At 36.0% G+C, this 25699-nt stretch overlaps 1 protein-coding gene across 6 annotated transcripts in view; it reads left to right on the top strand.

Moving 5' to 3' along the window:
* Positions 1 to 25699, top strand: part of USH2A (usherin) — a 374988-nt gene that overhangs the window by 174743 nt on the left and 174546 nt on the right. For 3 of the 6 annotated variants that reach the window (XM_038134130.1, XM_038134129.1, XM_038134131.1), the window contains exons 33-36: positions 10878 to 11037; positions 11524 to 11695; positions 15839 to 15986; positions 22782 to 22933. In XM_038134130.1, the coding sequence (XP_037990058.1) occupies positions 10878 to 11037; positions 11524 to 11695; positions 15839 to 15986; positions 22782 to 22933 (632 nt within the window). Of the gene's footprint in view, positions 1 to 10877; positions 11038 to 11523; positions 11696 to 13515; positions 13669 to 15838; positions 15987 to 22781; positions 22934 to 25699 lie in introns of those variants that run through there. The other 3 variants (XR_005256607.1, XR_005256606.1, XR_005256608.1) reach the window with 3 other exon arrangements.

Here is a 25699-nt window from a genome sequence, read left to right as displayed (position 1 = left end):
AGTTATGCTTCTCTGGGAGTTACATGAACCAAAATTTTTGTGCTGCAGCCACAGAACCAAAAAAAACAGTAAAGCAGCTAGACTGAAATAGATCCTGGTTTCTACACCTTGTCTCCAGGTAACAGAGTTTTTGGAGGTAGAACTGCTGTGGGGAAAAGCCACAGTTTTTGCAAAATCTGTGGCCTTCATGTGCTATCTTACAAACTGTGGTCACAACAGGTACTTTCAGGCTCAGCAGAGAAGCTGAGGATGTGAATCGCCATGGAGATTAGTCTGTAACTCCAGGAGGTCCTACTAGAGCAGCAGTATGTCATGGTAACTGTGAATCACAGAATGGCCTGAGTGGGAAGGGACCTTTAAGATCATCTTGTTCAAACCCCCTGCCATGGGCAGGAACACCTTCCACTAGACCAGGTTTCTTGGAGCCCCATCCAACCTGGCCTTGAACACTCCCAGGGAGGGAGTAGCCACAGCTTCTCTGGGGAACCTGTTCTAGTGCCTCAACCACCCTCAGAGTAAAGAACTTCCTCATAAAAAATGTAATCTAAACTGACTCTCTTCCAGTTTGAATCCGTCCCCTCTTGTCACTATGTGCTCTCTGTCTTTCTGCAGGCTTCCTTCAGGTACTGGAAGGCTTCAAATAGATCACCCCAAATCCTTGTCTTTTCCGGCTGAACAATCTCAATTCTCTTAGCCTTTGCTCATAAATGAAGTGCTCCATCCCACTAATCAATTTGTTGGCCCTGCTTTGGACCTGCTCCAACGGACAGTGCTAGGGAAGCATAGGGAAGTTTCAGTTGCAAGTCATGTGTTATCTTAGTTGTGTCCCTGAGTTTCACAAGAAAACTCATGAAGATGACGCCAATAATGTAACATAATGTGGGCATATACCCAGCACTGACTACTGACATAGTGTCAGTTGTTCTCCTGCAAGAAAGGAGTAGTAATTATAAAACTTAAACCACTTATCCTGAAAAAGAAAAATTAAAATTATGAAACAGCAGGACTGAACAATGTAGTGGGTTCTACACAGGCAAGACTGGAGCAGGGAGAGGGGTGGGGTGAAATATGAAAGCCTCTTAAGGGTTTGCCACTTGTGAATTATGCATCTCACTCTCACTAGTAGGCGTAAAGGCATAATTCTAATCTGTTCTTATTACTTATTTATAGCACACAGTAGAATGTAAATTCTGTGCCTCCTTTGTAGAGGCTTAACATGCTGGTTAAGGTATGCAGATATTTCAGTGAGCCTACATAGACAACTTTCTGGGCATAACACCCTGTTGCCAATTAAAAGGCATAAACTTCAAGCAATAAATTTAGCTAGCTCTCCCCTCCCATTAACAGGAGGAACACAGACACGATGTAAGAAATAAAGTATAAGATCAACAGATAATAAGAAGAGCATTCATCTTGAAATAAACTACTCTGCATTATTGTTATTTATGATAGTTACTGTTGTTAATAAAGTACATGTGGGACAGAGGAAAAGCCTGCAACAACTACTGAATTTATGAGGCTGGGACAGATGCAAGCTCTTCCTTTTATATTGCTGGCACTGATCGATTTGTATTTTTCCCTGATGATGGTTTATGCCATTATAACTGTTTTGTGGCTCCTTACTATTGACTTATGGTTGCAAAGCACTTCACAGATGAGAGCAAGCTTCTGGACATTATATCCTAATCTGCACATCCTATAGATATGCCATAATACAGAGCAGCTGACTGCACCACCTGTGATCTGTGCACCCACAAACGTGATTTATTCTGGTAATCCCAGTTTAATGCATCACATCAGATTGTGGCAGTATTGTTATCTGATGGCATTACTGACACTACATGCCATAACTGGGTAGTGCAACATGTCAGCTTGAAAAAAAACTTTGGGCTTTTCTTTTTTTCCCCTTTGTTTTTGTGTGTGTGTTTTGAAAGTAAATATGAAATTAAATTAAACAAAACAAAATCCCAAAACAAAGACAAATAAACAAACAACAAAAAAATCCAAGCAAAAAACCCCCAAAACCAAAAAAATAAGGGATCCAATTAATTTTGCCCAACTGCATGTTGACCATATTAATGACTCTGCAGCTTGGGCTGCTTTTTCTACTAAGGAGAGAGAAGAGCAGATAGAAATACAGTGTATTTTACTGTGCTGCTTATTTTGTGGTCAGTGGAAAACTAGCTCAGCTTTTGTAGTCTTGCAACAGATTTAACTTGCTATAAATTGTCTTGTTTAGGAGCAGTGCTGAGAAGCTGAGTCCTCCCACTATCCTTGTTCCAGCATTCCAGTAATGTTTTGGCAAACTCCTTTATCCTCTGACTATAATTCAGGGGTACAGAGCTGTTCTGGTCCTAGGAAGGTGATACTATCTCTTCTACAGAAACTCTTAAATCACATGATGGCTTGCCTGGATGGTGAGAATTGTTCCCTAAACATGCCTGGGTCTGTACAAAATGGTGAAAAAAATTACTCATCATGGGTGTAAAATGCAGATATTGCTAAATAAAACTCACAACCTATAAATCCTTAATTTAATCAACCTGTAGTTGATGGCAGTTCAAAGAGGCCTTGTTGTAGTTTTATTGTTTAGGTTCCAATTTCTAGTGTTGAGTGTGCTTTCTCAAGCTTCTACTTGTTTAATGAATTGGCTTTTGTTGATTAAGACAATTTTTTGGCATTAAAATGGTATTTTGTAATTTAGTATGCATATTAAAATATAGTAAGAAAAATATACAAATAAAATTGTCTAAATTTTGTCAAAATATTTACTTTGGAAATTAATTTCTTTGATCCCATCCCTCTTTTTCTTTGCTTGGCAGAAAAAACCTATATAAAATTAAATACAGTGTTAAAGAGTTCAAAGTTGTTTCACATACAGAAAGAGAAGTATAGAAATCTAGCAGTAATGTTGGACAGATTTGCAAATTACAGTGATGCTTACATAAGTAATTAAAAAAATATTATATTGATGCTTAATGTTTCTCCCCTCAAGTTAGATTTACAAAGATAACCTTGAATCATCTTGTCAGCATTAGATGTGCTGCAATTTTAGGTAGGGTGAGTGTCTCTGAAAATTCCACTTTCTGAATTTATTGCAAGTCCTTTTCCCTTCCCTTCCTCCACCCACCCCCCTTCTAGTATTGAAACGGAATTCAAGGGAGCAGAGCATCCTAATTGCTTTTCTATGTAGCACTTACTATCCTATACCCCTCTTTGGTGTGTCTTCTTTGTTTCCTTCTCTGAGGTTGTTTCTTTGTAGCCTCTCTTCCTAAGAAAGTGTTTGTAAGTCTTCACTCTCTCACTGCTGTTTTCCAGACAGACTTTATTTCTGCACTCTGTAATATATGCTGCTCCAGATGAGACTGCATGATTGATTTATGTAAAATGGATAGTAATAGTTGCTGTTGCTTACCATATATTCATATATAACCACATCTTACTTGCCGCAGTGGCACATTCGCATGTGCTGTTCTGTGGGTTGTAAAAATGGCAGCCTGGCACTTCATACAATTACCTCAGCACCAAATGTTAGGTAGGTTTGAATTTTGTTTCTCCCTCTGCAGCAAGATTGGAATTACTGGGGAATACAGGATGTACTTCTGCTGGTGAGCCAAAGGGTTCTTGGTCATACTAATGTGAATCCAGAGCAGTTCCATTTTTATAGACACAGGTATCTGAGTTTCAAATTTGCAGTGTATTTGCCAACTGCAAATATATTTTCCAGTTGTGAATATAAAGCTGAAGTAATACAGCGATAAAATGGTCAAACCGTGCTTTTTTTCCTTTTTCACTTTTTGGGCTAAACATTGACTGAGACATTATGGTTCTTATGATTTATACTAGCAACTAATCTCTGTTTAAGCTGGAATAAGAAATACAGTGAATGGATTGGAAGCATTAGTGAATGGAAGTCTTCATTTAAATCTTAAAATCTTCATTCCTTATGATGTGTAAAGAAATGAAGAAGAGGGATGTCAAACTAAGATAGTTGACAACAATTATTGACTAAGATTATTGACAACAATTACTTCTCTCCATGTGCCTGGTAAAAATTAATGTGCTTTGTCTTGTTTCTGATTCCCCCCACCTCTGACCTTCAAACTAATTTTATTTGTCCAGCTTTTATAGTTGAAGGAAACTAGGGACACAGTGAATGTTTTTACTTCTAGTCAGCAAAGAAGTAACTTGGAAGTTCGGTAGGTTCATTTGATGTTGAATGTTTGCACTGACTGACTGGCTCTATATCATTTTGGCAGCAAGAGAAGCTTTCAAAAAACCTTCCAAAATGCCTCCATATTTTTCTCATGGTGGCTAATGCTGGTTGGTCAGAGGAAAACATATCAGGGATGTTATGGGAAGGAGGATTCCAAGGAACACTGTGATTCTTCTGTGGTCAGTGACATGAAATGTCCTTAGAGTCACGGAGCAATTTAGGTGGAAGTGCTGAAGTCTGAAGAGAAGTTTAAATGTTCTTCTCAAATGTGTCCCTTCTGTTTTTTCTAAACCATGTGGTGTGGGGCACTCCACATGATTTGTGTTTTCTTCAGCTGAGCACCTTTGGGATTTCAAGCTAGTGTGTCCTAACTGGGGAGTAAGAACAGCCTGATAGTAGCTATCTAGTAGCCTAGATAGTAGCTATCTCAGGCATGTGGCTTTACAATGAAAGACTGGAATCCTTGCTCTCCAGCTTTTACAATGAGATATGAATAATAGGCATAGGAACAATGTGTAAATAAAAAATGTGTACCTAACTAAGGAAGGTTAAAATTAAAATAGTTTTACTAAAATAAAAAGGAACAATGAAACCCATTAATCAGGAATGGATGTTTATGTGGCCTTGTGAATTGGTCAGGATGAAACCTAACTTTGAGGAATGAGTTTTGGCTCAAAGAATTATGAGACTTTGGGACAATAAACAGCAAAAAGTTTTACTGTGCAACAATTAAGGGTGTAAGAGCATAACCAAGAGACACTGTTATTAAATGTGAAGGCAAATAAACTTGGTAATCTTTGCTGTTAAAACATAATTATCTTTAAAAGCCTTAATGTGCTTCGGAGCTGTCCGTTTTCCAAAAATGGAACCATTTTCAGGGTTGTAAAATATATAGTAATTTCTTGAAATCATTGGAAACTGAAATGATGAAAGATTCTTTTGTTTCACATTTGTGTCAAAGGGCTTTTCTTCTACATAGAAGAAAACTTTCCTACACAGTCTAATAACTGTTATGTTTTCATGCTCCCATAAGTTAAATGGTTTTGTGCTACACTCTTTTATTTCCCAAGATGGAACCTGGAAGTTCCTTGAATTCTTCTAAAGTGCATAAGTCTCAAAAGGAATGAGGATTTCATGGAATATCCTGGGTTGGAAGGGACCTGCTGTGGACAGGGTCACCTTTCACTGGACGAAGTTGCTCACAGCTCTGTCCACCCTGGCCTTTGAGCACTTCAGGATTGGAGTATTCACAACTTCTCTGGGCAACCAGTTCCAGTGTCTCACCACCCTCCCAGTAAAGAATTTTTTCCTTTATAAGTAATTTGGAAAACCAGAGTTATTTACTGCTGAACAAATAGTTTCTAAAACACATCAGCATTTGTTGCCCAGCTGGAAGCCAAGTTATTTTGTCCATGTGCCATTATGTCAAAGTCTTTGCTGCTGTTCTTAGAGCAGAACAACAGCTTACAGTCCTTCCTGAAAAGAGTTATATATGATCCTGGGTTTCTTTGTTGCTTTTTATTACTTGCACTTGTTTGTAATGGTGTCACAAAATTATTTAAATTTTGTCACTCTCAACATTACTGAATCACATGTACATTCTTAGTTATTAATTAATATGTTAGAATTTGCTGCTATCTTGAAAAATAGATGTTTTCTTCTACTAAAGGGCCAGTTGCACGTGTGGAAGGCCATCCATTGCTAATTTACACAATTAGGTACATTACCACTTTCTTTGTCTTGGTTGAGTTGCCTGAAGTACCTAAGGGGTGTCATGTGTGGCGTATTTTTTTTCTGAAATATTTTTAAGTAAGTGATGAGTGTGGTGTGGGGTTTGCAAATCTATGAAATGATGCAGCATTAGTATAATACCCTTCCAGAGAAAGTTGTACATTAGTGATGGCTCTTTGAGTGTCAATATAATTAAGTCAATATAATTTATAAATAAAGAGAGCAGAATATACTGTATTGAAAGTTGAATATGAGTTGTTGCTTGCTTTCAGGAAATGGTGGTAGGCAGAGAAGTGCTAGTCATGTCTGATGGAACAAGCCTGATAATGCAATCTTGACACTTAGCATATGAATTAGATGTTTCGGATTTTTTGGTGGTGTACAGAAATCAGAAGGGGACATGGTTGTATTTGGTGGTGAAAATTTATGGTCTCAAGGAGTTTATCTTCTAATTAGATATTAAGTTACTATGAGTTAGTAAACCAGATTGTGAGAAAGAAGATGAGAGAACAGAGTAAGGAGGTAAGTAATGAGCTGAAGTGTTTGTATAGTGTACCTACATAAACCATGTGGTGATTGGAATTCTTTGGAAGTTTTTAATTTTCAGACTCTCTCAGCAGGTTTTTGTTGTTGTGCTGCTTACAATCCCTTGCTACAATGTTGTTGGATCATTTTCCTTTGAGTACAGCAATGGGATAACTATTGTCTGAATTATTTTCCTGAGAAACCATGTGAGGTTCCTTGCCTAAGACATGTGAGTGCTTACCAAGACAGGACGTTGTCATTTCTGGTCCTTACAGTAACTGCCTGAAACCAGGGAGAGTGGAAATAGGGAGGAAGAGGGGAACAAGAAGGGTGTGTGGCTCTCTTGTAGTAAATCTGAATTTAATAAGAGCGTTAAGATAGTTACAGATAAAATAAAAAATTGCGGCTATTACTACTGTGTTATTTTTGAACTGGGATGTATTCTGACAGCTAAATGGGAAAGCTTATGTTTTGTTAAATCTTTAATTTTGGTTGGGTTTTTGTTTTTTTTTTGACTGTACTAATTATGATTTTGTACTTTTTTTGGTAACATCTCTCAACTTTCATGCTAAAAGTAGCACTGTAGTGTTGCATATTATCTTTCAATGACTACCCATTAAATTTGATCAAAGCAAGTGAGTGCTCTTATTGACCATGCAAACGGGGTCATTCTTTATTCTTTCTGTCTCATGCATTGATTGTGCTCTCAAGACTTATGCAGGTGGTAATTAGAAACTGGAGGGATACCAACCAATATAATTGGTTAGTGTGGGAAGTTCCAACCACCCCACATATCTAATAATTGTAGCGGTATGCACATACTGATTTTAATGATAGTCACTACAGTTGACAATTCTCTTGCTGACATGTGAGCTAGAAAATGATTTAGTTTGTTTGTGTTGCCTCTGGGGTCAGAGAGATGAAAAGGCAGGTTGATCCTTCCTCTCCCTCTGCTCCACCTTTTTCTTTGGGGAAAGTAAGTAATGGATTTAAAACAGATATGTGGGATTTTATTTTCGTTTTCTTCCTTTGTTCTGTTTTAGCATGAAAAATGCAGAATTATTTTTCTGTCTACCTTCTACGTTAATGTGATGACTTGAGGGAATCCTGTACCCTCAAAAAAGGATCTTTTTATTTGTCTTTTTGTGTTTTTCGCTCTTCTGAGTCTAGAAATGAGAACAAGACCAAATCCTGAATTTAGGGTTTTTTCCATTTGTGAAGTTCTGTAGTTTCTAGGCTTAGCTTTGTATTGGTAAGAAATAAGTGTTTTCAGTGAGTAGTTATTGAAATATTGAAATAAGAAACATTTGATCTTTAAATTAAAATCAGGGAACTGTATTTGTGGAACCGATAGGAATATAACCTGATCAAGCAAATTTTTAAGAAAAAAAAAATCAGGTTTTGCTGTAGGTTTAAACAGAGCAATTGTGTCCTTACTGGGTTCATCTTGTAAATTGAGATCAATGAAATTTGTCCCACAACAACATGAAATCAATTGTAAAATAACATATAATTCACACCCTGTATTGTAAATTATACTTTGTTTGACATTAATCACTGAGTTTTCCATGCACTGGGGTGCATTTCCTTGTAACACAGTTCCACATAATGCTTGTGGATCTGTTTCTAATGTGTTTGAGAGCGATCTGTTTTTCATGTCCACAATTGCCTACATTTGATCTTATGCAAATCATGCAATCAAGCAAATGGAAAGCAAGGCATTGTTGCTAGAGGACCTTGACAAACAGTGGCTTTGTAGTTTTAAGAACCCCCTCCCTCTTTCAAATTCATGTTTGTATCCATAGCTGTTTGAATCCAGTGATCTGTTATGAAATACTTTGAACCTGAAATAGGAAAATATCTACCAAATTAGGTTGTGATTAATAATTTTAGTGATTATGATGTAATATGATTTTTATTGTTCAGTTTGTCAGTTTCTGCTTCTAACCTCTTAGAAATACTGCCTTCCCTATATTTGCTGGCTCTGGCAAAGCTCCTACCTTGAATGACAGTGCTAAGCCTTGAATTTCTTTGTTTTCTTCTCCTGCTTACACAAACAAAATTTTTCTTTTTAGCCTTTATCCTACCTAAATCTTTGAGATTCCATTGAAACTTTCTGTTTAGTAGTCAGAATACTTTGGTGTTAGTAAATCAAGATGAGGAATAAAGATTTTCTTTGTATCTGGTGACATAATGATTTTTAAACATATTTTATTTTTCAGCTATTTTTTAAACTCTGTCCTTTCCTCCCCTTTCAGTATGTTTATCATCTGATCTCAAATGATCACTGTGCTCATATGTGCTGTGTTTCCATTCCTTGCTTTTTTTTTTTTTTTTAAACTTTACATGTTTCCCTGTGTTTTCTTCTTGGTACTGAGACACACAAGGTAACTTATAGTCAATTGTTTTTTTCAGGGAGGGAAATAAAACATTTTCCCATCTTCCATTCTCTTAATCCTTGAAAAATTTCTTCCCTCTTCAAATTACACAAGGTATTTCCACAAACATATGCCTGCCAGTAGTCTCATCAGCTACAGTCTGCATCAAACCCCACACTGACAAGGAAAAGAGTGATCCACAATAAACAAATGGAAAAAGAGAAAACAACTTTTTCTTTTCCCTTCCCTTGGGTTATATTCACTCTTCTTGGTGAAGCCCTACCATATACTTTCAACTTTGAGAGAAGAATGCATAGTCAGTATCTAGGAGGTTATGAATTATACAGGTTCCATGACTTGCTTTCATCAATTCATTTTAGGATTGCTGAAAATAAAATCCTTCTGGACACTTGTTTGCCCACCCACAACATAGAATATATAATACTTGTGTCACAGACTTTGAGCTCCATCTGAACTTTTTGTGGCTTCTCTTATGGCAGCTGCAGGGAATAAGAGACCCAGGAAGGTGTACAATAATGAAGGCAATGCAGCCAGTGCAGTACATGGAGTTTCCCTGCATGCTGAGCCAGCTTGAGCACCTGCTCTGGAGTGTGCTTTCCCCCTCTCACTGACTTAAGCACTGCTTAACCCTGGTAGAATCAGTCCCATTATGTTGATTAAACATGTCACTGTTACAGGCATTCACTTGATGATTTTTTTTTAGCTGCTGCATTTTTTTTTTAACTCATACTTTGCCATGCGCTCCACAGAACAATACCACTGAGTGATACAGTATTTTCAATAAAAATGCGCAAGTTCATTGTCTCCTTACACAGAGTGGAGCAAATCAGAAGAAATTTCATTCCTGCAGGGACTGAAGGTGTTATATAAGGGGAAAACTAATGAGAGAGAAGTTGGGTCTTTAACATTTCTGCTTTGGTGATGTCTTTGTTATCCAACCAGAATTTTTAAAGTTGTGCTCAGAAATATGTTGTAAAAAATATAGTTTGATACTATTGGGTTCTGAAAACACTACTATTTATTATGTCTTACAAAAAACCAAAACTTCTCTGACATATTGAAAATCTGTCTATTGAACAAATGTGTTACCTGCATACCTTATGCTGTTGCCAAAACTTCAACTGTAAATTCCTTCTTTAAAGGAAAATTTGCTTGTTTAAGTCTAAGATTTGTATTTCAATGAAAAAAGAGATCGGAAATTGCTAGAAAATTATGTCTGCATTACTTTCATGCTATTATTTTTCTATCAAACATTCCTTTATTAATATAGGGAAGACTATATGATCTTTTAGAATATTTATTTGGCAAAAATGATACATTTTATTCACCATTTTCTGCAGTAATTGAAACTCAAGATAGCTTCAGAATTATTAAGCACTGAACAGTTGTTTTGCTATAGCATTAGTGGGTTGTCTGTGTTTGGTGTTCTTGTAGCTGAAGACAAACAGGCAAAGAGAGAACAGATCACTATGAGTAGTGGCAACTATGAGCTTCCTTTGTGTTCATGCTTGTAGGGAAATCTGCACGGAGTGAATTGTTGTATGTTTTGATGCTTGTCATTCTTGTTTCATACAGCACATTTAAAAATATATATAATGCAGCTATGTTAATGAACCTGTACTTGTTTTTCCTTTAATTTAATTTGATTTGATTTAATAATCTCAAAGGTGTTCATTTGCCACTGTAACAAATTGATGTAGTATGTAGCATCTGAAAATTTAATTTCCTTTTTTTTTGGTTGGTTGGTGTACATTCTGGTGTAAATTGAGTAGAGTGGGGTTATCTCAGCCAAAGCACACCCCATAGATCTATGGATAGTCAAAATTTGTATTTGTCTACTACTAAAGAACCAGTACCTATTCATTCCTCTGGGGCAAACCTGAAACATTTCAGAGACAAAGGTCCCCTTTCCTCTTGATTTTCTGAACTCACTAGTGTTTGAAAGCTATAGGAAAACAAGTTAAAATGAATACACCACATAAATTCCTATTCTTTTTTTGCCCTAGATTTGGCGGTTTTTGCACCGCACCAGTTCCTGCTCACTGCGTGCACGCTTGCTGGCTGTACAAACAGTTCCCAGGTCACCTTGTTTACAGCACAGCTGCCACCATCTCACGTAGATGCCCCGGTCCTGACAGTTTTGGATTCTAGAACAATATATGTACAGTAAGTAAGGATTCCTTCTTTCCTGACAACACAATAGTGCATCAGTTTATTCAAGAATTCCAGTGAGTTCAATCAGGGGAAGGGTTTGTGACATAAAATTAAATTTATTATGATTAAATGCATAGAAGTGATTAGTTTAGTGGTTCTGTGAACCTTCTGATTATCACTTGCCAACTTAATTTCCATTTTGTCTTTACGCAATCAGTATAACCTACATATGGGTATAGCCTCTGCAAACTTCAGTGCAGGAAATGTTCTGGTGATATGCCCCTTTTGTAGCCCCTGCTTTGTGTGTAATCATTTATCTACTGAGTACAAATACTGCATTAGAGGTATGGCTTAGATTTATTTTTATGATTGCACAACTGGGTTTTCAAATTCTCAAAATAAACCCCATGAAGTCCTCTAAACAAAGCCTTACATTTTTCAGCATGGTCTGAATCTTTATTTGATCTGGTCTTAATCATATTTTGCTTTAATTTGCAGATGGAAAGAACCAGTTGAAGTAAACGGAATCCTAGATCGCTATATAATTTATATGACCACCAATGAGCAGAATTTTACAAAGTGGAATGTAATCTACAACAGCACAGAACTTTTTCTGGATTTTACTATTCCACAGCTTTTCCCGGGTACTGAATACCTCATAAAGCTAGCTGTAAGTTTTAAAGATGTGTAGTAGAGGTATGAAATGGTGAAAATGATTCTGACTTTGTTAGCATCTTAATATTTAATGGTTCTTGTGTCCACTTTGTTTAACCTCTTCTTTTTGAAGCTAAGGTGGGTGAGCCATCCTGAACAAAAGTAGGATTTTTGTTTCAAAACAGATTCATAAAAATGTGTATGTAATTTAAATACAGGTTTTCTTAAAGGCTAAGTTGGATAACTAATAAAGAATTGAGCAGAAATTTATGAAATGCCTTTAAAATGTTTCCTTGGACCCAACTTACAAGAAGACATTGAAGGTTTTTAAAAGTGTCAACCTTTCATATTTTGTACCATGGTAATTTGTTCTTTCATCCTTTCCTTCTGTATGTAGAAGGAAATAGCAGAGAAGAAGAGTTCAGTGTAGAGCAGCAGTTTGTGTATTCAAACCATTTTAAAAGACATTAGTGTTTTCATTGCATTTCTTCATCATTGGTTTTGTTTTCTGATGAAATAGAACAGCTTCTTCACTAACAAACCCTGAAAATATGTGGATAAAAGGAGAGGATTGTCTCTTGTTTTAAGCACATTGTTCATTTTATAACAATACCTATATAAGGATATTTGCTTTGATAAATGCCATAGAAAAATATTCTGCTCTTGATTATGAATAAATTTACATTTATGTAGAATGGATATGCATTCATTTTTTCTTAACATGCTCTTGAATGTTCTAAATATTATAACACAAAAAATAATCTACCTTCAGGTAATGATAAGGATCTGACTTGAAACTGAAAAAAACAAGAATATTCAGTCTAATTAAATCTTAGATTCATGTTGAAATTAATTCATTTGTGCCTAGATATTTCAGCATAGTAAATTGCTTAGCATATATAATAGCGCCATGTCCAAAACTAAGACACTACTTCAACAAGCATTTTATGCCTTGATTTTTTTATTTATTCTTTACATAAGAATTTGTGCTGTCCTTCACTATGCCACAGCTTTTCTCTGCTCCTGCCCACCCTCTGTGCATGGGGGCACAAGGAGAGAGCATCAGGGAAGAATTAACAGATACAATCTGGAGAGCACCTGGGACTGCTTCTTTTGGTGGCTCTGCCTTGGGATATGGGAGGAGGTGTTGTGTGGATATTGGTTTTGCTTCATTAGCATGCGCAGATTTCCTAGAAGTTACCAAATAAATTTTTAGGAGCCCTTTGCTCTCTATATTTTATTTCTCATTTCTTTGTAAATTTTTTATCTCCCTTAATATTTGCATTTAATCAGAAAGTAGGAAAAGATAATTTCTTCTAGTGACAAAGATAACCAGATTTACCTGGATAAAATGCAGTGGTCTGTGATAGGTGAGTTAGAAGATCTAAATGTCCTTGCAGCCTTGAAAATGATATAAGTGCATGAAAAGCTCAATATCTTTGAGGTGTGATAGCTTTCTTAAAACATTTGGGTCCATCATATATAGTGCTAGTTAGACTGGTTTGAGAGGAATATTCTATTACAGGTTTACAAATTATGAATATTAAACATGGCCAAATGTTACTTGTTTATGAAAGGAACTCCAAATACAAAAAAAAAAAAAAAACCAACAAAAACTAAATCCACAAAAAATTCAAGCATACACACCTGGAAAAAATAAATGTTTAATATTTCATATATTATTTAACTGAATTTCAATAAAACTTAAGAATAAAAATGCTCCAAACAACCATCAACTGTAGAAGACGTAACTAAATTGTTCCTTTTTTTTTTTTGTTTTTGTTAGAGTGAAATATTTCTATCAGCTAGAACCTTTTTCTTTTCCTTGTTTCACAGTTACTATTAACTTTGGTTTGTATCCATTCAAAAATTGGTTTTGGTTTCTGTGTTGAGTTATCAAAAACTGCAGCTTGAACACAGGAAGCAGGAGCCTCACGAGCAGAACTTTCAGCACCTCACAGGCTGTTGTCTTTAACTTTTGTGTGAAAGGTTAGTGTTGCTACATTGAAGAGAGTTAGAAAATGTTTATTTTTGCATGCTGTTACCAATTTTCAGAATTGATTACTGCCATTTAATATGGAGCAATTTTATTCATAAATGAGTACAACAGGTTTGGTAAGCAAGTCTAATGCTTCTTTCCTAAAGTCAGCCAAGAAGACATAGGGTCACGTCTCCATGGATTAGTGCAAAGGAACTTGTTTTTGTTCTGTTCATGTTCTAAGTTGGATGAGTGTGAGCCAGGCCAGTCTGAAAGCAAATGGAAAGTTGAAAGGTTGTCTTTAGTAGCCAGGGTGTCACTCTTTGTATGACTGAAGTGATTGAACTGTTAAGCCAATATCTCCTCAGGATGCTGCAGTGTGGGTAAGCTGGCACAGGGCCTGTGTGGAGTGTTGCTATGTGGTGTCATCTCATGGGGTTTGCATCTGTCCTTTGGCTGTCCAGTTCCTGTGGTATTTTTTGCAAATTTCACCTAAAATCTGTTTCTCAGAGTGACAAAATGGGAACTCAGTCTGGGTGGAGGTTTTCACGGCTTTGAGCGTCACTAGATATGATAGCCAGATGTCCAGGCCATTTGGATACACTAATCTAAAATCACCCTACCTAAAATGCAGATGAGCTCTCTTTTGCTGATATTCATTAGAGGAACCAGAAACTTCACGTCCCAGCAAATTTCAGAGAGAGAAAAATTGAGCTATGTGAAATTCAAGAAATAAATGGATGGAAAGCCCTTAAATGAAACACTCTCCATTGCTGAAGTAGACCTGGTGGAAATTAATTAGCTAGTCAGTAAGGAATAAATGAGAAAGAGGCCTTCCAGAACTGCTCTTTTTGGCTTCTTTATGAAGCCAGTGGAAATTGAATCATTCAAAGATTACTCTGCTTCTCCTGGAAGGATAATTTTCTTAAATATTTTACTTAGCAAAATGCTAATAGCTACCTGAGCATCCATCTGAACTGATGCTGGTTTTGGGGTTTTTTAATAAACATTATCATGTTTAGAATAAATACTATTTCTTGGATGTTCTCAAAACTGAGATTGCATTCTTTCATCTTTACTTGGTTGTTCAGAATGAACATGGAGTCATTCCTTAGTTGTATTGGGAATGTAATTTCCAGTGATATCAAAATCATTTTTATTTACAAACAATAATTTTTTTTTACCCTTGGGGTCAATATATAGTTTTGGAGGGCCTAGGGAATATGCTTGACTTCTCTCTGATTTGAAAAACAATGGGAAATGGGAAACTGAAGCTAATCCTTTCAAGTAAAATATAATAGATTGAGAGAAACATTTAATTCCTTGAGATCTGGAGAGCAAGATTCTTTGTTTGCTGGTGATCCACTTGTCCACTTTAGTACATGGTCAACTTAGAAAAACACAGGTAGTCCCATAAGTTTGATGTATGTCCAAATGTAAATATTTGTTAAATTCAGGTTTTTATTAATTTTATTATTAAACAAAACCCTAAAAATAAGCAATAACCTAGCACAAAAATTTTTCAATCCAGTACTGATATATACATATATATATATACGCATATATACATACACATATATATATACATATATACCGATATATACATATAAACATGTATGGTTTTTAACATGTGTAGTCTTGTTATCAGTGTTAGTGCAAATATTTGGCAAAACATTACACGGACCATAGCTGTGTACATGTAAAACTTTAAAAGCCTGTTATATGGAGTGATATGCACTTTTGCCTGCACATTGTATTATTTCATATTCCAAACAAATTATAAAAATTATGTGGTTAACATTTTGTTCCCTGGCAACTGAAATACAAATTATTTTACTTTATTTTCCATAAACATGTAATAATAACAACTAATACACGCTAGTTTATAATAGGGTGGTTTTTCACTATTAAAATTGCACATGCTCTGGGTGCTGTTGTGAAGTGCAGAAGAATGTTTTAGCTATAGTATGCCTAAAAACTAAGTATCATAAGTTATTTTACATCTTCTTGTTATTTAAGAAAACAGGTAAACAAATCTATGCTAAGAAAAGGGTCTTACCTGAAAATCACAGGCTTACTAAGTTTAGATGTGGAAGAATAATAAGACTTAGGCAAAAAAAATTGCTGAAATTATTGGTACTACATTGAAAGGTGTTTATTTGTTCTGATTAATATTTTAAGGCTTGCACTGGAGGTGGGTGTTCTGTAAGCGAAGCCAGCACAGCTATAACAGATGAGAGTACGCCAGAAGGGGTTCCTGCTCCAAAAGCCCAGTCACATGCATCTGACTCCTTTAACGTCTCATGGACTAAGCCTGAGTATCCGAATGGTAAGTGAACTCTTTTAGCCTCAAGTTAAAAAGATGATTAGTAAAGGTAAATTAATATTCTAAATGGCAGCTTATATGTGGTGCTTAATTTTTAATGATCATTTTAGCACATAAAATACCTGAGATAGTATCATTGTCTGCAGCTGGGAGATTGTGGTTTTCTGCCCAGCGTGCCATTTCAGTGGCTCAAAAGTGCTCCCTTTTGATAGTTCTTGTGTACTGCATCGCATTATTCAATATTTTCCAGGACAACTGAGCTGAGGAATAGGCATTATTGAAGAATACCAGTCTAGGATGTTAATTTCACCCTCCAATAAAACATTAATTTCTTTTACATTAATTGATATGTAATAATAATTAGATTTGTTCTGCATACTCATCATATAGTTGTACATTTCTATGGCTGTGAAAGTTCAACAATATACTTTCTTTTGTTTAGAAATGTTTTCCATTTCGAAATGCCTATGTGTAAAACTTCTAGACAAATGTTACTTTTCGAGTTGGGTTGCACAGTATCATTTGCCTTGGAAATTGTTCTGATTTTAGCACTTTAAATCACTGCTATGTGCATGATAATAAAATTGGAGTGATGCTATGTAGGAATCACTAAATTTGAAGTATCAGAAATGTTTTTCTTTATTGGCTCATGATATTTCAATATATAGAATTATTTCTCCCAGTGGTTTCACATTAATTTCATTTTTTCCTGCAAGTTTTTTTCCCACTTTCAGTTGTGATAAAGCACATCGTACTTGTTCAACTTCACTAAAGACATTTTAAATTATTCCCCCAGAGGTGGTGATTGTATTCTGTAAGGTCTTACATTAAATTTAGAAAGAAATAAGAATATGTCACCTGTTAAATAATGTATTTGATAATTTATGGTTCTTCGTATGGAAGTAATTGTGGAAGATTTTGCTTCCTAGCCCCTTAAAAACTTTCTAACCCTGTTTCTGAAATCTCATCAGCACGTTTGGCAAAGGCAAGGAGGCAGGAGAAAGGGGAAGGGAGGGTAAGGGATGGGAGGGGAGGAAATGGCGAGGACAGTCATGTATGTGGCTTAGTGCTAAAGTCTGAATAATTTTCCCTGAAATAGCCATTTTTTATAGTTAGTTTCAGGATTTGATCCTGTTATCCTTGCATTATGGAAAAAAATCCAAATCATTTAGAGTGGTTTAACTAATCAAATAAATATAAATATATATGTCCATATAGTTATTTATACATGCATATCAACAGCACACGATGAAGAACTAGAGTTTAAGAAATAAATTTCCACAAGCTTCCTTTAAAACAACTAAAAGCTAGGATGCATGACTAAATTTGGGTGTTGTAGCTTGTTAATACAGCATTTACTACGTACAGCTTGGCTCTCTTGTTAACTACAATAAACAGCTTGCCAGGGAACCGCTGAGGGTGTTGGTGCACCCTCAGCAAGTGTGCAGATGTTTCCAAATTGGGTGGGAGTGCAGAAAAGAAAGGCTCTGCAGAGGGATTTGGACAGGCTGGATCAGTGGGCTGAGGCCAGTGGTGTGAGGTTCAACAAGGCCCAGTCTGGGTGCTGCCCTTGGGTGACAACAACACCAGGCAGTGCCACAGGCTGGAAAGCTGCTGAGTGGAAAAGCACCTGGGGGTGCTGGTCAAGAGAGGCTGAACTGCAAGAGCCAGTGTGTTCCCAGGTGGCCAAGAAAGCCAACGGCATCCTGGCCTGGATCATCAAATGTATGTCCAGCAGGACCAGGGTGGTGATTGTTCTCCTATACTCAGCACTGGTGAGGCCACACCTCCAATCCTGTCTTTAGTTCCAGACCTCTCACTATAAAAAAAAAGACATTGAGGTGGTAGACTGAGTCCAGAGAAGGGTAATGGGGCTGGGAAAGATGCTGGAGCACAAGTCAGATGAGGAGCAGCTGGGGGTGTTTAGCCTGGAGGAAAGGAGGCTGGGGGGAGATCTTATCCCTCTCTACAACTGCCTGAAAGGAGGGTGTGGCCAGATGGGGGTCAGTCTCTTCGCCCAAGTAACAAACAATAGGACAAGAGGAAATGGCCTCAAGTTGTGCCACAGAGGTTCAGATTGTGTATAAGGAAAAGTTCTTTCATGGAAAGGGTTCCCAAGCATTGGAACAGGATGCCCAGGGAAGCAGTTGAGTCACCATCCCTGAAGGTATTAAGAAGATGCAAAGATGTGGCACTTTGGTACATGGTTTAGGGGTGGGTTTAGCAGTGCTGGGTTAACAGTTGGACGCAATGATCTTCAAGGTCCTTTCCAACCTAAATGATTCTGTGATTTATCTAGGAACATTTTTCACATTCTCCAATTTTCTATGTCCATCCTTTCCCCATTTTCTTGAAAAGACTTTTTAAAAAAACCCAACAACAAATAAGCTCTAAAAGTTTTGACTGAGCGAGTGCTTATTCAGGAAGGTTCACATTGTTCAGTGACTTTGTTTTGCTCATTCTCAACTCATCTTTTGGGCTGCTTTGTGGCCACATCATTTATAATGGTTGTGTCAGTGTTTCAAAACTGTGTAAGAGGCTGAAAAACATCATCGTTGAGAAGAATAAAATTTGAAAAAGACCAGTAGAATGTACTTAGGTACTTTCTTCAGCATTCTACTTGTGCATTCTTGATTTTTCTGTTTGTTTTTTTTTTTTTTTTTTTTTCCAAAAGCTTAGAAACTGTTTCCTGCTTTGAACTGAGTTGGTTCAAACTTCGTGTGTTTCAGGCAGCTAAGCAGTGCTTTTCAAAAATACTGAGCTTGGCTTTGTTTCAGGTGGAAACCTCAGAATTGCAAAGATTTGCATATCATAGATTGTCATCTCCTTATTAGATCTCTGGGGCCATTCCTTTCTCTCCTGCCTCCTTTCGTTTGCTATTGCTTGACAGATGCTACTGCTTATTTCCATGGGCTGAGGAGGCTTATTGGCTTCTAATGGGTGTGGGCTGGCTGGGGTTTGGACAGCACAGACTGCTATCCTCTCGTGATATATATGGGGTCCAGCTGCTTGCTGTGAATTAGAAAAAAATTAAGGAGAATTAAAATGCTACCCTGGAGGTCAGAGGTGGCAAAAATGATTAAAGGCTACATGGCTTCTTCATAAAGATGGCACAATGAGGGGGAACAAGTTTTGGGGTGCAGGAACACCTAGGCCCATGTTGTCCAGATGTAGATATCGAAATTTGGGGCTACAGTTTTTTATTGAATTTAAGGCTTATTTACATTATATAAAGGGGAAAAGTATTTCATAGAAAAATGGGAAATTATACACCTAATTCTTTGTTGAAAGTTGCTTCAGAAATATAATTTATGTATCAAGTAGAAAAAAGACTTCTGGAAGATGGCATGTTGAATATTTTTGAAATATCAACATTTTATTTTGTCTTATTTTCAATCCAGCAATAAAATGGTTGATGGGACATGGCCCACATTCTGCCACTCTACACATACATATCACATCTGTATGCATATAATAGGTAGTTCAGGCAATATTGACCATTTAGATGAGGACAATGTATGGAGAGGCTTGTGAAATCATGTGTCATCAGATATTTTGCTTTGACCTTTCATTATTCTAGTGGCCTTAATAAACAATGATCTCTTCTTCAGAGCACATCCAGTATAATCTTGCCATATAGTTTGAGATCTGCTCTTTTAAAATCCTTGAAAATTTTCCACTGAAAATTTTTCTGGTCAATTCTCAAAAGCTTCACTTTGTGGTCATGTCATAGATAAAACCAAGTCTAAATCAGGACTGTATCTTCCAAGGCCATGTGGAATTTTAATGGAAAATATTAGATATAGTAGAAACCGATTTATGAAATTATTCAGTGAGCTAAACCAGTACTTGTTCTTGCAAATCCTTGTGCTTATGAGAGACGACTGGAATTTGTAGTCAATGAAATTGATGTAGGTAAAAGTATGTTTGCTTAAGATTTGACCTGTAGATTGTACTTTAAGAGTAAAGTGCTTGTGGTACTTTGGATTCAAAACCTCTTTAATATCTTGAATATTATTGACACATTATATGGTCTCACCCAGAGGGGGGAAATGAGCAAGAAGAAGATTTTATAACTTTCTTCAGTTTAAGTTTAATTTGCATTCTTGGATTTCTTTTCAATGCTGAAACATAATTGTACTATATACAATAGGGATTTTGTCTTCTGTGAAATCAAGGTTTGACCTAGCGGTCTAGACGTCAAAACTATGAAGAAACTGCATCTTTTCATAGTGACCACATGTTGCTCAGGAAGCCTTGTAAATCACAAAAATGTCCTATAGTCTTAAATATTTTATGCATGGTAAACTTCAGCAGTATCTAGCAAGTCTCAAGAAGTTCGTTAACTTTGGGCCAACTTTAAACTTTTTCTCTGTATGTTTTGGAAGCCTATACTGGTGAAATAGAGAGGCAGAGTTACTTATCCCTGGTAAAAATAGTTACTGCCTAATTTAGAAAAATGTCTTCATATCTCAAAAATGGACTATTAGCCCTTTTCTTCTGAAACGTACTTTTTTCCCTTTCTTTTCATACTGTAGTTTTCTCCATCAGTGTCCTACAAGGCAAAGGCAGAAGTAAAATCAAGAGGTAACGGATCAGATTTTTGGAGACAATTGTTCTCTGACTGTACTGGGAGAACTAACAAAAGCTCACAGAGTTGAGCAGCAAGCCGCTCCTCAAATGGGGATGCTGCACAGTGCTGTGGCTTTAGGAGCTCTCTAAAGCATTAATGCCAAGTGACCTGATTATGATTCATGCTGTTACCATAACTATCAAATGAATTAATAATGATTTATTAGGCACTGATCTGGCTCTCTGGTGACCAGTGACAGGACCTCAGGAAACGGCATAAAGATGTGTTGGGAGATTTAAGTTGGATATCAGGAGAAGGTTCCTTGCCTAGAGGGTATTTGGGCACTGGAACAGACTCCCCAGAGAAGCGGTCACGGCACCAGCCTGACAGAGTTCAGGAAGTGTTTGGACAATGCTCTCAGGCACATGGTGTGATTCTTGGGGTTGTCCTGTTGGTCCCTTCCAGCACAGGTAGTTTTAAGATTCTATTCTATGATACTTTAAATGTGTTAGTGCTACAGGCATAGTAGGTGCTTAGAGTTATCTCAGTGTTCGGCATTTTTTCCATGTAAAACACATCCTTAATGCCAGCATTCACATTTTTCCTCTGAGATAAACAAAATATTTTCAAGTATATACCCATATATATAAGATTTGTTTATTTAATGTAGGAAGAATATCAACCATTCATGTTATTGCTTCACAAGCAATAACATGAATGCAAACTAGACACAGAACCACAAGGGATTTTTGTTTTAGAAAGCCTGTCAAATGTGGTAAGATTGATAATGTGAGATTTTCCAGGACCTCTTCCTACACATCTCTGCTGTCTGAGTTGAGTTTAGCCTCTCACTTTTCTAGAAGAGAAAAGAATTGAGGAGCGTGTGAATCATTTCACCATACTCAGATCTTTAGCATATAAATCTTTTGACTGAAACAGTTGTATGTACACTTTTATTTATGAAGCAATTCTCCATTTTGTGGAGGGGAAAATATTTTTTTTTCAATTTCACATCGAATCTTCCTCAATGTAGTTTCAAAAAATTAATTTTAAGGGAAGGAATGGTGAACTGAGTATAGTTTTACAATAGAATTTGGTTTTATAATGGAAGGATTAGAAGGCATCCTCTGAACTAAAATCACTTCAAATGAATCCTATAACTTTGCATTTTTTTGGCTTAAGATTTCTCATTGAAATAACTTTTTAAAAGGGAGATTATTCAGAAGTGATAAAGATGGCAGAATAGCCCTGAGAAAAAGTACTCCTTTGCAAACTCAGTTTCTAAAGTCTAAGCAAATCTGTAAAACTAAGTTTTTAGTTCATTAAATTCAAAACACTGTAAAGGATTTGTTATCCTACCATGTACCTTTGGAAGAACAAGGTTTTAGAATTCCTTACAAATGCAGAAAGCAATCATTTGCAATTTATTTAGTATTAGCCAGTTATACAAGAAGGACCATTCTTTCCTCTGTCTAAAAATATTGCTAATGTTTGAGTTTCCAAATACGTTTTCTTTCTGTAGATTGAATAGGCAAGGAATAGTTTACTTGAGGAATTTTTCTACAGCATATTGAGAAAGAAACAGTAATCATTACTCTTTCGTGATTTCATGAAGAAAAGTAAAATTTTGCAACCACCCCACTCCTACCCCAAATTAATGAAGTATGTAGATTGTTGGCAAAGCACTGAAAATCTGAAGTAATTGTTATAAAGAATGAGTATGAAAAAGATTTTTTATGTGACAAAATTACTTGTTATTGATTCATTGTAGTTATAGCACTGCTCTGAGTTGTCCTTCCACACTTCAATTGGAGATTTTGTTTTTAAGTCTGAAGCTGTTAAGATGTGGGATGGTTTTCTGCGTTGTTTGAAAAGCCATGTGCAGAGTAGAAAAAAGTTGAAAAGCCATATGCCTCAGTTTCCCTCATTCCAAGGTGGTGTTGGCTGCCACTGAGAAACAAGTTTGTTAAGGGGTAATCTTTGGAATAGTTTAAATTAATAGTTTAATTGTTTAAAGAGATGTAGTGCACTTGTGGGTTTTTCAACAGTTAAAGATGGGAGAGTATGTTTCTTTTGAGTTTTACCTGCCCAGTCATGCTAAACAGTATCTGCTCAATTGTAAACAGTTTGAAATGCTACTACTACTGCCTTGGTGTCTGTAGCATTAAGTTTTTTCTAAATTCTGTAGCTTTTTGGTTACTGAGTGCTCTAATATTGTTTTATAGGTATTATTACTAGCTATGGATTGTACATGGATGGTGTTCTGCTGCAAAATTCATCACAGCTAAGTTGTTATGCTTATGGGCTTGCTCCTTGGAGTCTGCATTCCTTCAGAGTCCAGGCATGTACTGCAAAAGGTTGTGCTTTAGGTCCACTGGTGAGTACCTTAATTTACATTCTGGGAATGTAATAAATGTCAGATGACAGTGAATATCAGAGTAAATGGTGATGATTCACTCTGAGCAGTACTAACCCATCTGGCAAAATGTGACATTTAAAAAAAAATCCTGTTGAAGAGCTGCTAAAGATTCGATAGGTCATTGTTAGGCACCATTCCAAAGTAGAACATAGGTGCAGTGAAAGAAGACAAAAACAGAGGCTGAAACACACATTATTGAAATTAAATTGAGTTAATATGTTTGAAAGGTGCAGGTGTGCTTTAACCAGATTTACAAGGATGTATATAAAGAAAGAATTACTGTTCCAGTAATGAGCAAATTTCTAGCTGCTGGACCGAAAGGACTAAAGTTAATTTGAGAATTGCAGAAGCCAGAAGTGGCAACAGGAGCAAGAAAAATATGGTAATTCGTAAATCTTTTGAAAATGGAAGTATGTGATCAAAATATTGTACTGGACAGATTTTAGCAGTCTTGTGTAACACCTCATTTTTTTAGGATTTGAGAATACAGGAATATTAAATTTGACAAATTTGTTAAAAACAGACCTCCTGAGGCTTTTTTTTATTTTGTTAAATGTTTTTGGACATATAGCTGAACTGATAAATCTAGTATGATTTCATACCATAGCTGATGAATAACTAGAATCATATCTAGTGTGCTTGGTTTTGTTTTCAAGCATAACTGAGAAAGAGGCCTGTGTTAATTCTGGAATTTAACTTTTTGTTTTATTCTGCTTTATTTTTAGGCTTCTAAATTTGGTAAAAAAAAAAGGGGGAAAGAAAAAAGAGGTTTGGGAAGGTTTTGTGTTTTTCTGTTTTTTTCTATCACAATTTATTTTTCATCAGGAAAGAACTTCCAGGTTTTATTTTATGATGTAATTTGTTAGTCACATTTCCAGTATTATTTACAAGATTGCTTTCGTTCAAATGCCAGTAATGTTTTCTCTCTGCAGAAGACAACTGGACTTTATAACCATTAAACATTTTATAGCTTGCTCTACTTTGAAGAATATTTACTCTTAAAAGCTTGAATGGCTTTTTGCCAGTTTTTCTTGTACATTTTTAACAACTTCACATATACCCCAAAAGCAAACCTTGTTTTAAGGTACTTGATGTGCAAGAACCTAATCCATTGTGTTGGTAGTGATGCTTAAGACCACTCATTACCAAACTTTGCATACAGATGAAATATGTAAGTTTTCAGTACTACTGTCCTGTCAAATAGGCATCAAAAGGGACAGAAGAGAGCACCAGTGGTTACAATTAAAAAATATTTTTAGCAGTCTTTTTTGACATCTCCACTGAGCTACAGACTCGTAACTTGGCTTTTGGAACAATTCAAAGGGGTTGCTGTAGCTGATACTCATCTGCATGATCAGTATACAAACTGTTTTCCAGAGCCAGAGATCCATCTCTAATCACAGGAATTGAAGTACATCTTGATTTAGGCTCACCTAAGTGCTGCCAGGAAGTTAAAGCTCTGGATCTTCATTTCATTAAAAAAAAAAAAAAAAAGATTTTCATATCTATTACAGAGTAAATCCAACACTTAAAAAAAGAAAAAAAAAAAAAAAAAAGAGAAACTTAATGTTTTGCCTCTACTCTAAATAGTATGAGAAACATTTCCCAGCACAGTAAACTGATATGCTTCCAGTTATTTTTGTTGCTGATCTTGTGCTTAATGTGCCCTAATCGATCAAGGAACATCATGTGATATTCCCCTAAATATGGAATTTGTCCACCTTATATTCCTGAAGGTGGCTCTGAAGATCTTAATTAATTATGAGAGCATTAGCAATTATTCTATTTCAAAAACTTGGTTTTGTTCAGTGTAGGTAGTTTTTGTTTGACTTTTTTTCCATGACTATGATTTGTTTTTAAGTGAGATGCAAATTGTTAAGTAAATAAGGAAAAGCTGCATTTTAATCTCTTCTTATCTCAAGATACTGCTTTTGTCTGTTCTAATTGTTTGGCTGTTTTGTCTCTAAAGAGGGAAAAAAATGGTTTATTAAGGGCTAGTGTAACCTGTAATAGATTCTTCAGACAAATTCAAATTATGCTAATTTTGAAATGTGTTGGCCCTTGTAAATGTCTTATAAATAAATGGAAATGTTCAACACTGAATATTTCTCATCTCAACGCACTGCTATTAAATTTAAATTTCAGGGTTTTAGTAATATGTATGCTGGTACTTTTCCCAATATTATTATGCTATTCTATGGTTTGGTGTCACTTATATGATAGCAGAGTCTTTGTTTATTAAGTTATTAGTAAATATGTCTGAAAATACCATAGGGTGGTGTAAAATAATATTTAGAAAAATAGGTATGAAAAAGGTTTTCTGTGCCATATGTTTATATAACACATTATAAAGAAAAAGCTAAAGACATAATACAGCTATTGCAACTGTTTGGGACATGATACAGGTTGCTACAAATTTGTATTATTTAAAGATTTTTTTAAATCTTCTTCAGTAGAAGAACGGAATTGTTATTAATTTCTTCAATTTTTTCATGTTTCTGATTGGAGCACCTGCATTTAGGAGCACTTTGCTGGAAATGACTTTGTTTAGAAAGCACAGTTTAGCCAAATCCTTACATAAGGATGTTTTTGACTAAAATACCCAAATAATCAATGTGGCAGTGATCCAATAAATCTATGAAGTACTTGTTTATCTTTAAGCATGTACTTTATCTTGTTGGCTTTACTGCAACTTATCACTTACTTTCAATATAAGAAAGTGTA

Source organism: Motacilla alba, chromosome 3 (assembly GCF_015832195.1).
Source record: "Motacilla alba alba isolate MOTALB_02 chromosome 3, Motacilla_alba_V1.0_pri, whole genome shotgun sequence".
Classification (NCBI taxonomy): Eukaryota; Metazoa; Chordata; class Aves; order Passeriformes; family Motacillidae; genus Motacilla; species Motacilla alba.
This window is presented reverse-complemented; position numbering and strand designations above follow the sequence as displayed.